The sequence below is a fragment of the Mixophyes fleayi genome, chromosome 4 (assembly GCF_038048845.1).
Source record: "Mixophyes fleayi isolate aMixFle1 chromosome 4, aMixFle1.hap1, whole genome shotgun sequence".
Taxonomy (NCBI): Eukaryota; Metazoa; Chordata; class Amphibia; order Anura; family Limnodynastidae; genus Mixophyes; species Mixophyes fleayi.
In genome coordinates this window covers 328,515,258-328,530,215 of record NC_134405.1, presented here as the reverse complement: position 1 = coordinate 328,530,215, position 14,958 = coordinate 328,515,258, and the positions used below count along the sequence as shown (strand labels likewise).

General features: G+C 40.7%; 1 protein-coding gene across 1 annotated transcript in view; it reads right to left on the bottom strand.

Moving 5' to 3' along the window:
• Window positions 1-13,972, bottom strand: part of WNT7B (Wnt family member 7B) — a 100,030-nt gene extending 86,058 nt beyond the window's left edge. Inside the window, exon 1 of the mRNA XM_075210343.1 lies at window positions 13,451-13,972. Within this exon, the coding sequence (XP_075066444.1) occupies window positions 13,451-13,521 (71 nt within the window). The 5' untranslated portion in view covers window positions 13,522-13,972. The remainder of the gene's footprint in view (window positions 1-13,450) is intronic.
• Between the last annotated feature and the right edge of the window lie 986 nt (window positions 13,973-14,958).

The following is a 14,958-nucleotide window of genomic DNA, read 5'->3' as shown; positions in this document are numbered from 1 at the left end:
GGACTGAGTACAAGTGGAGTACAGGGACGTAAGGACACCTTGGCAGCCTGATATCCTGGTGCAGTAAAGCCTATCAGCTGTCAGGGAGCTATGTACCATGCGTCCAGCCCACAGCATTCACTAGCACTCTATTCTTTTTGAGATTTTCCAAAATAAAGTTGTTGATAAAATGTACATGGTTACAGTGACCGGCCTGCATGGTAAATCCTCTTTATCGCTCTATAACAACTCGGGTGATTTACTAAAGCATGTAACTGTCTACAGTATTTTGGGTCATAGTTCACCTGCATTTTATCCAGTTATGTGTTAGGGGGAAAAATAACCCAGATCTGATTAGATAGAATGTAGAACTGGGGACCTACCAATCTGTGGAACGCTGCATCAATCCTGAATTTTCAAATGGTTTTAAAGCTCTCATTTCTTCCCAATCCTCCAACCTCCGTCGGCTTTTTGCCACCTTCAACTCCCTCCTCTCCCCTCACCCTCTCCCACTCCCCCCACGCTCTCTGCTGTCGACTTTGCTACCCACTTCACCGCCAAGATTAAGTCTATACGTCATGACATCTCCCAGCAGTCCCTTCTTACCCCACCCTCTCCCCCCTCCATGCCCACTCTGTCCCCCTTCTCACCCTCCTCTGCTGCTGCTATCTCCTTTCTCCCCTCCCCTCCTGCTAGCTCACCCTCCTTCTCATCCTTCACTCCGGTATCTGCAGATGAAGTCCATACCCTTCTCTCTTGCTCTCCCCCTTCCACTTGCACACAGGACCCAATCCCCTCCCACCTCCTCCGCTCCCTCTCTTTTGAAGCCTGCTCCCACCTTGCACACCTCCTCATCCTATCCCTCTCCTCTGGAATCTTCCCCTCCTCTTTTAAACATGCCCTTGTCTCCCCCATACTCAAGAAACCGTCCCTTGATCCTGCCTCTCTCTCTAATTACCGCCCTATTTCGCTTCTTCCTTTTGCCTACAAACTCCGTGAACGGGTTGTCTACAACCGTCTCACCTCCTTTCTCTCCTCTCACTCACTCCTTGACCCGCTCCAATCTGGTTTTCGCCCCCTCCGCTCCACTGAAACTGCCCACACTAAGGTCACTAAATCCAATAGACACTACTCCGTTCTTATCCTTTTTGACCTCTCTGCTGCCTTCCATACCATTGACCACACACTCACAAATCTATAGGCCTATGTAACACTGTCCTATCCTGGTTTTCCTCTTACCTCACCAACCGCTCCTTCTCAGTCTCTACTCATGATTCTACATCACCCCCTCTTCCCCTACCCGTTGGCGTTCCTCAAGGCTCCGTTCTTGGCCCACTGCTTTTCTCCCTCTACACCTCCTCCCTTGGTGTCCTCATCAGCTCCTTTGGCCTCCAGTACCACCTCTATGCTGATGATACCCAAATTTATCTTTCATCCCCTGACCTCTCCCCTTCCCTTCTGTCTCATGTCTCCTCCTGTCTCTTGGCCATCTCATCTTTGATGTCCCAACGCTTCCTTAAACTAAATATTTCCAAGACCGAGCTTATAGTCTTTCCCCCTTCCAGGACTCTCCCACCTCCCTCCCCACTCTATTTCTGTTAATAACACTACCCTCGTTTCTGTCCCCCAAGTCCGCTGCCTTGGGGTCATCCTTGATTCCTCCCTCTCATTCAAGTCTCACATTCTGTCCCTCTTAAAATCCTGCTACTTCCACCTTCAGAATATATCTAAGATACGTCCCCTTCTCACAACAGAAGCCACGAAAACCCTTGTTCACTCGCTTTTTATCTCTCGCCTTGACTACTGTAACCTCCTTCTCTCTGGCCTACCTGATTCTCGCCTTGACCCTCTTAAGTCTATCCTCAATGCTGCTGCCCGCCTCATTTTTCTCTCCCACCGCTCTGTCTCTGCAGTCTCCCTCCAACAGTCACTACATTGGCTCCCCATACCCTACAGAATTAAATTTAAACTCCTCACCCTCACCTTTAAAGCTCTTAGTCAATCTTCCCCTCCCTACATCTCCAATCTCATCTTTACCTACACTCCTACCCGCCCCCTCCGCTCTGCCTGTGACCGCCGCCTCACTACTGCACTGATCACCTCCTCTCACTCTTGTCTTCAGGACTTTGCCCGGGCTGCTTCCCTGCTGTGGAACGATCTTCCACGTTCCATCAGGTTAGCATCTACTCTCAAAGGCTTCAAGCGTGCGCTTAAGACTCATTTCTTTTTCAAGTCTATCAGTCCTCCTCCCTTGTCCCGGCTCTCTCCCCCAGTTAGTACCACCCTATTTGTGTCTCCCCTTCCCTTTAGGATGTAAGCTCTCAGTAGCAGGACCCTCTTTCCTTGTGTGCTCCTTCTACTATTCCATCACCCTCTGTACCTCTTGGCCTGCTTCCCTAGCCCTGTTTTCCCTGTTTTTTTAAGCTTTGGCCTACTTCTCTCTGATTTCTACTATCCCTTTCACTATCTGTCAGATATAATCTGATTTGTTTTACCCTGTCACCTGTGTTTGTATACATTTGGTTCTTTCTGTATCATGTTGTGTCTTGGATCTCTGTTTTCTGTATATGTAATCTACGGCGCTACGGACGCTTTGTGGCGCCTTATAAGTCAAAGATAATGATAATAAAGGTAAAAAATACCACATTGCCTTTCGAATCAGCGCGTCGGTGACCAAATTAATGTGTGTTGGGAGGGCTGATGTTTAATTCAAAGCTAGCGACACATGCTGCAATCTCAGGTGATTGCTCCAATATTGCAGCCTCTATGCTAGATAAAGTTCCAAGGATCACGATCAGGCATGACGGACAAGGTGGTGGGAAGATGATTGGTAGTAGAGCCGATCAGTCTATGTGTGTGGCCAAATGTTACTATGATCCGATCGTTCAACACTGGGGTCATGCAGCAGGACTGGCCCAGGTTGAGAGCAATCTCAGGCACTTGTGCAGCCGCATTTTGGAAGCTCCATTAGGCTGGGAGTAAAGCATAGATGTATGCCAAGCCAACTAGGGGTGTATGGACCAGATGAAAGCTATTTTCTGTGCCACAATATGGCTCCAATAAAACTTTGGTCCTATCTGACCCCACCCAGGACAGGCGTTACCACTAGGCACACCTAGGCATCTAGTGCCCCCAAACTGAGTTCCGGCTGCTGGCTGCGGGTCCTCCATTTTTGTAAAGGGCTGGGGGTGTGGCACTTGGCTACGATGTCACAGCCCATCACCACACTCCACTGCACACTAGGTAACAAGCAAGGAGGGGGGGGACTGCTGAGTGGGGCACTGTCATGCTTGCCAGGGCACCAAGGATGGCCCGGGCACTTATTATCTCTCTATTCCTGTGTTTTAATAGAAGCTATCATGACAGCTTTTTTCACTATTTATTCCGTACATCCTGGGCCTGATACATTAAGGAACGTAAATGCCGATACTTGCCATATTTTGCACTAAATTGCACTGCGCATGCCCAGAAACTAACTGTATGCCAGAGAACGCAAGTGTATACAAGTCATCTTCGAGCACAAAGGACAAGGCTACGGTTTCATGGGCGGAACGGGGTGGGGAATGGGCATATGCACATAGTCATGGTACAGTAAGAGCGAGCCAAGTAGCTGAATACAGACGTGCGTATGCCCAATTTAAGTGCTCTATTTCCCTGTCTTTAAGCATACTATGCATGTATATAGATTTATAAATGGTCCATAGTAATGGTCATTTACAAACCAGAAAATATGTGGTCCCTGACGGAACCTTTTAATTTGTTAACGAAATCACACAACAGACACTTCAGGTCTCATCTACTTGCAATTAATTGTACCATCCAATCAGACACATGCTCTTATATTGCACTAAACAACTCAAAGCTAATTGCTGATTGGCTACTGTGCATCAGTGCAACTTTTGCGCCTATGTTCAATAATAGTGAATAAGTTGTTTTGTTTTTTGATTTGTTACTTGTTTTTTGAAATTCAATAAAAAGAAAAGTGAATGACAAAGTAAAATGGTCATAAAAATCTAACCAATAGTTCCTTTTGGTGCCTTATAAACTAAAGCAAAGCAGGAAATACAGGAAACTTTCCCCCAATTTGCGGCTGATTTAAGTGCACAAGAAGGAAGCTATTTTCTGCGCCACAATATGTCTCCAATGAAGCTCTGGTCCTATCTGACCCTGCCCAGGGCCGGCGTTACCACTAGGCACACCTAGGCGTCTAGTGCCCCCAAACTGAGTTCTGGCTGCTGCTCCTCTATTTTTGTAAAGAGCTGGGGATGATGTCACAGCCCACCACCACACTCCCTGCCTCCACTGCACACTAGATAAGGAGGATGATAGGAACATCACACCTCCCAACTGTCTCAAATCGGAGCGCTGTTCTGCCATCTCCAGAGTCAGGACTACTGTCCCCGATTTGCGGGACTGCTGGGAGGTGTGTCTAACGCATATGGGAAAGCAGGGCTGCTTCCCGGGGGAAGATCTAGCAGTTCAGGAGCACTAGACACCCCCCCAGTGGATGTGGCGCACCCCAATATATTGCGGGCGTGTTCTCACAGTGGCATCACCATGCTTTATATTATGTGGCCACCAGAAGTGTCATGATTTTACATTTGGTTTGCATGAACATATTGATTTGCTTTGTCTAGAAATAGTCTGAGCCAAAGGCATTGGCTGGTAAATAGTTGCCGCTCTCCAGAAACAATCTGACCATTTTGTCTAAAGGCTGCTTCAAAGGCGCAATCAAATAAGCCCAATTTCCACAACTTTCGTTTCATTAGAACACCCTGTACTGCAGAGTTGAACCCTCGTCCTTGCAGATGGGTACACAATAAATGGAAGTCCACTGTCAACAACTTCCGGATATCTTACTTGTCCTCGCCCATGTTGCAAATAGGTACCCAGACATTTATCTAGAGTCACCGGGTGCCATGTGTCCAGTGACCTCACGGAATGGGTAGAGTGTGTCCATCGATACCGCTCCAATAGAACACAATAGACGAGAATCATGGTACCCACACTGTAAGCTCACGGCAAATCGGCTCCTGGTTTCAGGTATCTAGGGAGTTCTGGGGTAGAGACCCTGACATACTGGCTACATGGGGGCTGATAAGCTAGCGGTTATTTGTCAGAAAGTGGACTTCAGTGCACTTATTTTATAAGGAAAAAATGAAGAAGAGGAAGAAGAAGGTGGAAGAATGAAGAAAAATTAAGAAGATAAAGGTGAAAGAAGAATAAAAGGAAGAAGGAAGAAGTAAAAGAAAGGAGAAGAAGGAACAAGAAGAAGAAGAAAAAAGAAAAGAAGGAAGAAGTAGAAAGAAGAAGGAGGAAGAAGAAAGAAGAAGAAGATTAAGAAGAAAAAAGAAGAATCCCAATAGATGCTAAAGTTTGATTGCTAAACAAATAAATAGGTATTGCTTAATTCAATAAGATAATAATTGTAAAATGAATATCACTACTGCCTGAAAGGGTCCTGCTAGCCAGTGGCAAGGGGGTGGGTGCAAGGGGTGTAGATGCTACGGGGCCTGGACTGCACATACTCAGTAGAGCTCCCCTGCACTATTTTGAGAATAGAGCATGGGGCCTGGAAGGTTACAGCGCCATCGCTGAGCCATTACCCAAAGATTGCTATGAGGCGGGGTGACGTACTGTTCTGCCCCTGCTGCTAAACCTTTACAGTTTACCTCTGCTAAAACCTCGAAAGCATCAGGTCGGATTGCTTAACGTTCATAATATCAATTCCTCAGCTCGCTGAGAAGACACCATTCTCAAACTTTTAGATACAGTACTCTGCTGGGTGACAAAAATATTTGGTAAGCGCTGCAACGGAAGAGCCCCATAAGCCATTCATAGCGATGTCTTTATTGATGAATCTGGAATGCCATCTTTCCGAAACCTCAGGATAGATCCCCGGATTATCTTTCTAAACTGCCTTAACTTATAAGCAGCAAGATTTAATTGCCCGGGTTGAGGTTCCTCCCATTGGTATAACTGTTCTGGATCACCTATATTTATAGCAGTCTGCTAATAACGAATCTATATCTACCGGAGTGGGACGTGAGTAGTTCAGCTATCAGGGGATACACGGACATTGTGCCATGTTCTACAATACTTATTATCCACTATACTCTCTCCTTGTCCTTGGTTTCTAGGCTACATTTTCATGAATATTGTCTACAGCGCACAATGGCATCTTCCACTGTGTGTATGTGACGTGTGCATCTTAAAAGCCATATATTAGCCAAGAAGGATCTTAAATACTAATCCACTTGTGCAAGAGAGCAAACAATGCAAGGAATGACAAATATTAAAGCACTTGAAACACCTTGCAAGGGATGGGTACGATGACTTCATGTGTTAGAAAATGTTCTGCTAAATATTCACCTGTTTTCGATTTGCCCATGGAAATCAGCAGGTTTTGCTGGCAGAATTTGTCCTTAATTGTCTCTAATCTTCCCCAAACCATAACGCACGGCAGAATGAACTGGCGGCCCTAATCCTAGTTCTATTCATAGACTGTAAATTAAACAGCACCAAATTGTCCAGTCGCTATAATTCCCTTTAAATCTGTAGTATATCATATGGATATACTATTATGTCTTTAAAGCAATTTGGTTTTAATACATATTTACATTTATACTGTAGTTATGAATAGATAGTGGAAGCCATCGTGCTGACCAGTGGGGTATGAACAAGAGCACTGAAACAGTGTCACCATCTAAAGGCCATTGAAGGTACTGCATGTACAAAATGAAACTGTGCAGATTCATGACATTTGATTGTATATCAGATATTACAGAGATCCTTTCACAAAACTTGCATGATATGTATGCTTTCTAGTGTTTATGTACAAAATATTCTGAATATTATTAACACAATTAATAGCTATTTCTTTGTTCTGTCCTGATTTTTTTCCCCCAGTCATGTCCTATTTTCTAATACTAGCTGAGTGCAGAGTAACACTTCTCTTGTCCTGTATGCTAGATTGCATTCTCATGATCTGTTCTTATTCTATCAATAGGAAAATTGCTTAGTACTACTTCCATTGAACTGCATGCAATATAATTGTATTATGACCAGGCATAGAGATGCGCCAAATATCCTTCAAAAGTTCCTGGCCTCTAGTCCGTATCTGGGCATGTCCAATGCTATTTAACGCAATGTATCGGCATTTACATTCCCTTAATGAATTAGGCCCATAATCTGCACTGCTATACACTGTCCACATACACTCTGCACTCTTATATGTAGAAATCAATGAATTGTTTTGATAACATCCTGTTTCTCCTGTGGCCTCACACACTCCTACCAACAGATAATGTACATCATTGTCACGGTATGTCTTTGGCTGCAGTTCTGTATCTTCACCCTAGATGCTGTTGTGTCATCCCCTGATCCTGCCTACAAAGGGTTAAGCTCTCATCATTGGACCCAGATAATGCTCACCTGTATCTGGCCTTTAAAAGACTGCCTCTCCCAGCACTCTGGGCCAGTTCATCAATTTGCTGCTGCTGGTTTCTCAGTGTAACGCCTGTGTTCTGATCCTGATTGACATAATCATCTCATGTGCCTGGCATCTAGCTTCAAGCTTCCCAGCTTTCCCAGCCTCCGTGCTACCTGTGCCTGCAGACTATCACTTCCACCTGGTATTCAGCTCGAAAGCTTCCCAGTTTAACCTGGACCTGCAGACTCTCTGTGCCTGCAGACCACTTCACCTGCCTGGTAACCAGAATCCTCAGGTTCTCAGCTTTATCTGCCAATCCAGTACTTGAGTTATCTGCCTCTTCGTTTGCTACATCTCAATTCTACCTGTATGTTCTGTGTTTAAATAAACCAACTTGTTTCATTTATATTTCTCTCAGTGGTGTTCATACTAGATATCCTGACAATCATTCTGTTGACTTAATCTATAGAAAATGAATCCTGGCACCACTTACTAATCTAAGGGTTCATTTATAAAAAAAATGGAAAAATTATATTGTAAAATTACAAATATCTCCGATGTCTTTCCACCATAAAACTCTCTAACTTGTTCCATTTATTGATCATAGTTTGATATCTTCATTGTCAAAGTCAATATGTGTCATGAAAAGTTAAATGGTAACGAATGACGAAACTGTAAAATCATGAAAATCCAAATCAATATATTTAGAACCGTTACAGTTGAAATTGCGCCATGGGGTCTTACTTCCTGCTTGCAATGTGTAGAACCGTGAAAGCATCACAAAGAGAGTAGTGAAAATGGGCCATTATCCTGTGCTGCAGTTTGGGATATTGTACCCGTCTTGGAATGTAAATTTTATATATATATATATATATATATATAAAATATTATATCCAATGCTCAGAAGTTATGCCCTCCATACACCAGAAAACAAAGGATCTAATGAAGGGTTGGGGCATTTTATATCCTAGTAATCATTTTTAGCAATCCCATAGCCACTCCTATTTTTAATATGCTACCATAAATTTAACTTCGGCCACTGAAATGATAGAATGACTGATTTTAAAATTATATAATTAGCTGGCTCTGAGGTGGCTAAAGGTCTTGACATTAAAAAAAACAAATTAAACATTTAAATAATAACCATGGCCTTTGATAAAATATTTGTTTTACATTGACTTAGATGCTCTGACAAAGGGAACAAAATGTAACACAGATTTAAAAAAACAAACAATTTTCCACGTATACTATATGAGCAACAAACACAAAATTGTTACATACACTAAAACAAATTATGCTCACTTTGAATTTTGATATATAAGTCACCAATAAAACTACAAAGCACATACATATATCTCGTAATACGCTGCTCTGATATGTAGTAACCTGTAGTGCAGTAGCCTATAATATATTACTCTGATATACAATATCCCTTAGTACATTGTTCTGATATACAATAGCCTATAATAATATATTGCTCATATACACTATCCGCTAGTACATTGCTCTGATATACACTAGCCTCTACTACATTATCTGATACACAATATCCCTATATACATTGTTCTGATATATAATATACATTAATTCATTGCTGTGATAAACAGTAGCCTCTGTTACACTGCACTGATATGATATACACTATCCTCTACTACATTACTCTGGTATACAATATCACACAAGTACATTGTTCTGATATAAATAACCGCTAATACATTCATGTGATATCCGGTATCCTCTATTACATAGAGGCCTCTAACACATTGCTCTGATATAACATAGCACCTCATTCGTGGCTCTGATAATACATTACTGTAAAATACAGTATCCTGTATTCCAGTTCCCTGATATAATATACAATATTCTGTACTATAATATTTCTCTTATACGCAATCACTAATACAATAGCTTCTATTACATTGCCTGATATACAATAGCTTCTAATATATTAATCTGCTGTACAGAATTACATTGGTCTGCTATGCAATAACCCCCAATGTATTGCTCTGATTTACAGTAGCCTATAATAGATTCTTCAGACATACAATAATCACTAATATATTGTTCTGATATAAAGTATCCTTTCTCATATAGTTTCTGATATAGAGAAGCCACTATTACATTCTTCTGATATAGAGAAGCCACTAATACATTCTTCTGATATAGAGAAGCCACTAATATATCATTCTGATATAGAGAAGCCACTAATACATTCTTCTGATATACAGTAGCCACTAATACATTCTTCTGATATACAGTAGCCACTAATACATTCTTCTGATATAGAGAAGCCACTAATACATTCTTCTGATATAGAGAAGCCACTAATATATCATTCTGATATACAGTAGCCACTAATACATTCTTCTGATATACAGTAGCCACTAATACATTCTTCTGATATAGAGAAGCCACTAATACATTCTTCTGATATACAGTAGCCACTAATACATTCTTCTGATATAGAGAAGCCACTAATATATTATCCTGATATAGAGAAGCCACTAATACATTCTTCTGATATAGAGAAGCCACTAATACATTCTTCTGATAGACAGAAGCCACTAATACATTCTTCTGATATAGAGAAGCCACTAATATATTATCCTGATATAGAGAAGCCACTAATACATTCTTCTGATATAGAGAAGCCACTAATACATTATTCTGATAGACAGAAGCCACTAATACATTCTTCTGATATACAGTAGCCACTAATACATTCTTCTGATATACAGTAGCCACTAATACATTCTTCTGATATACAGTAGCCACTAATACATTTTTCTGATATACAGTAGCCACTAATAGATTCTTCGGATACACAATAGCCACTAATACATTCTTCTGATAGACAGAAGCCACTAATACATTCTTCTGATATATAGTTGCCACTAATGCAATTTTCTGGTAGACAGAAGCCACTTAAACATGTATCTGATGTACTATAATCTCCAGCACATTGCTTTGATATAAAGTAGCCTCTAATATATTGCTCTGACATACAGTGGCCTCTGATATATTGCTTAAAACACATTGACATCCAATAAATTGCTGTGATATACAATGCAGTCTAATATATCACTTTGATATACAAAACCTCTAATACAGTGATCTGATATACAGTAACCTCTAATACAATGATCTGATATACAGTAACCTCTAATACAGTGATCTGATATACAGTAACCTCTAATACAGTGATCTGATATACAGTAACCTCTATACAATGTCTCCTAATACATTCCTCTAATATAAGTATCATCTAATGCATTGCTCTGAAAATCAGCAATCTCTACTATATTGTTCTGATATACACTATTCCTCAAGACATTCCTCTAATGTGCAGTGTCCTCTAATACATTCCTCAGACATACAATATGTTCTGATATAGAATAACCTGAAATATATTGAACAGATATTCAATATCCCATAATATATTGCTGATATAAGCATCCCTTTATACAGTCCTAGACATTGTTTTCTAACACATTCCTCTGATATACAGTAGTACCTAATACATTTCTCTGATATGCAATGATACTTTAATACATCTGATACTTTAATACATTGCTACAATATAAAGTTTGCTCTAATATATTGTTCTGACACAATACATTACTACTATACCCATTATGCACAGCTCTGTTACACAAATGCCTCTAATCTATAGCTCCAAGATACAGTGCCCTTTCATACATTGTTATTATACACAATACATTTGTATACATCACTGATATAAAGTATCCTGTATCACACTGCTGATATATAGCACAATACTGCTATTTCTATTCACATGTTTCAGCTTTATTTTATACTGTATAAATTCATAAAACCTGTGCCTCAAACAGACAATATTTACTATTACAGTATACATGGAATCAATATGATGTGTTATAAACAGTGCAACACTCAACATGAAATACAACTAGGTGATTACATAACTAATCGTTATCTCATAATATTTCTTACTACTAAGTCTTATTACTAAATGAGAGATATAGGTAATACCACTGTGTTTTCTGAGCACAAAACTATCCAGATTTACCGTTAAAATCTAATACAGACAAAAGAAAAAACAGTTTTGTCCCTTGCAGGATATACAGGCATTATATTTTCCTACCGTTTATATAGATAGAAAAAGAAACATAGTTTTGCTAATTCTCCAATACTGGTTTTACTAGATCAAAATGCTGTTGTGAAAACTCCAAGGTAGTTTCTTCATTCAGTCCTTTCCTGCAGTGCAATGGTTTAAACAAATATACTGTATATATAGCAAAACGCTAAGAAATAATATTGTTGATATAAAACAAAACACAGTCTTACTTTCCTACTGCAAATAATCTCAGGAAAGAGAACATTAAAAAAACAAAAACAAAACTGCAAAATCATAGCAACATAATGATTAACACGACATAGGTTCCAAACACTTGTAATGATTTGTGCAGGTAAGTGTCTATGAAAAAAAAGACTAACCGTTCCTCCAGACCTGGCAAGAGCTGCCAGGGGATTTTAAAGGGTTAATACATTCCTAGGTCTGTTGTAAAATGAATTAATTCTAAAACTTCTAGACATCCCAATGCCTTTGCCGGGAGAGCTGCAAGAATCCTTATTTGCATATCAACAGGACAATATTCATTTAGATGTCAGTGTTACATAGTTGCATATATGTCGCTATTGTGCTTTAGCAGAAACTTGTATTGCAAATGCAATGAATCTATATCGAACCTCTGACCATCAAGTATACTTCTGCAGTTTTGGTGAACTTGATCACTATTTTATTACATTACAACCCTCTAGGAGGTCTGTAAACGAATGGTTCTGGGTGCAGATGGCAAAGCATTAACAGCAGCAGTATCACACAACATAATTTATAATAAAATAAAAAAATATCCACTGTGACATTAATTTAAAGAAGCCCTGTGACACTTTTTAATACTATATCTCATTGCACCAAGGGGTTTAGACTTCTTTAATGTTTCCTATATGCAGGTTTGGTGTTTTTTTGTTTTTTTGCAGGTCGCTGTATGTGTATAATAATCACACAGGCAGATGCCAGTGTAACACCTGAGACTGCAGCCATTGTCTAGGGGTCCCTGTATCACAATCACCGAGACACAAAAAGTGGAATCAATCCCTTAGCTGGGAGCTGGTGATCTGGTACAGGGCTGGGAGCGACAAGTAATATGAGCCTCTTATCCGATAGGTGGCACCAGAGAGTGTCCAGGTGACAGCCCAGCATAGACTATCACTATCTGTCTATCTCATGTCTACTTCTCCAATGACCACCTGACACAGATGCAAAGCAACAGCTCAACTTCAATTTTAATCATCGTAATAGCCACAAGGCAGATTTCTCTCGTTCTTCAGTTTTTTTTTCCTTTCCCCTTGTAGTGTTTGCAACAAAACAGGTAAGAACTCAGCTAGAACTCAGGAATGTGGAAAATCAACTCCTGGAACGAGCCATATTAATAAGGGCACCCAGGTAGGTTGGGGAAGAAACTTGGCAGGTAGGAGAGGTACAAATAAATATAATAATTGAAATAATCGTGATCAAGTATCAAGGAGCAAACAGGGTGGTGCAAAAGTGGCCCAGATCTAGATGTCCTATAGAGCCAGCCAAGCAAGTTCCCTAAGTCTGAGACCCAACTACCCAAAGGAGGCAGACAGACCAAATGTCAAATCACTGTCGACACCTTTCATTGATGTGTCGATTCTCCAATTCTGTCCGCTACAGAGAGAATGAAAGCGATTTCTGGCAGTGCACACAGTTTAACCACAATTGCACCCTGTTTTAATCATTATTGTAACACAGTGAGTTAAGCTAAGAGAGGTTTAAATGTCTCACTTGTCAATACAAGCAGGGCAGTAATATAAAGCTATAGCTATACACGTGGTGTAAATAAATCGTTTTACAAAACTAAAAATAAAAACATTTTTTTTCCATCCTATTGACCCGGAAAATCAGTTATAATATAAACTCTGTTTTGCATGATCTCCCTTTTTTTTTTGCAATTTATACATTGTAGAGGTACTCACCCTAATTTCATATAGATGATTCCAAAACAGAGAAACACATAGAAAATCCACCTCCGGGAGTGTCTGTGCATGGTCTAGACAAAAGGCTGATCCATAAAAAGTTATGAAAAAATGAGTGTAGTTTTCAGAGTATATCCAGGCAATTGCATGTTTCAGTTAACCCAGGAGAAGTCGGTTGGCTTGTGAAAACACAGTGTTCAGGCATTCTGCTCTGCCTGGGTCCATGGAGAGGGGTTTTGATGTGAACAGTGGAATGGAAAGAAGGATTATCTCTTAACCCCAAAGAAGTGAGAGTCAGAGAGGCTCTGTTTAATCATCACATCCAGTGTGAAGCCCAATGTGTCCCTACATGTTCTGACTACTCCAGGTAATAAGCTGCTTGTGTGAGAACAGGTAGGAGGAGGATCTCCTCTACACTGTCACTCTCTCTCTCTCTCCTCTCTCTTGCCTGTCTCTTTGCTGTGTGTCTCTCTCTTCCTCTCATGATCTGCAATCGTGTCACCTGCTGTCTCTTTCACCTTACTGTCTGTCATTCTTGTTTTACACTGTCTAAACAAACTTTACATTGTGTGTTCTATGTCTCACTGGCAAGCTGTCACCACATCACACAACCTGTCTCTTTTACTTTCTGTTGTGCAGTATGTCTCTTTCTTCTGCTGCACTCTACCAATGATGTTATTATTAAAGACCATGTATATGACTTGTTGTGTCTGTCTCTCTCACAGTATGTCTGTCTCTTATCCCTTACCCATTATGCATCTGTCACCTTGCGATGTGACTGTCTACTATTGTACTGTCTGTTCTGTCTCTCTCATACCTAACATATCTCTCTTTCTCTGCTATACTGAGGTGTTTCCCTCTCACCTTAAATTCAAGTTTGACCCAGGTAAGTCTCAGTCTCTCTCTCACTTTATATTGTAAGTATGTGGGTCTACAGCTGCTGTGGAACTACAAGTTCCAGCAGGCTATGTCAGTCAGACTGCAGGAGAGCCACAGGTAGTATAAGCCTCTCTCTCTCTCTCCTGTATGTCCTCTCTCCCTCCCTCTTATTCCTGACAAATCCGCTTGACTTGGTTAGTCTGTCTGTCTCTTGTATGTAAAGTCTGTCCGTGGTCTGTCTTCTCTGTACTTAGAGATGCATGTTGACAGAATGGTAGAAATGTATTTCAGACGGTGTGTAGGAGGACCTGATACTTTTCTATCAATACAAATCAGATGATCCACATAGGAAGTAATTGTACATAGTGAGCAATTGTACATGGAGAGTAATTGCACACAGGGAGTAATTGCACATAGGGGCGTATTCAATTGTTACTCCGGCCGCCGGAAGAACGAGCGTGTTAAAACTATTAGCGTTTATACAGTAACTACTCGCTGAATTGGGAGCTGCGAGATGAAATTCAGCGAGTAAACTACCGTATTAACGGTTTTTACGCGCAAGTTTACCGTATAAACGGTAATAGTTTTAACGCGCTTGTTTTTTTGCGGTCCGGAGCAACAATTGAATA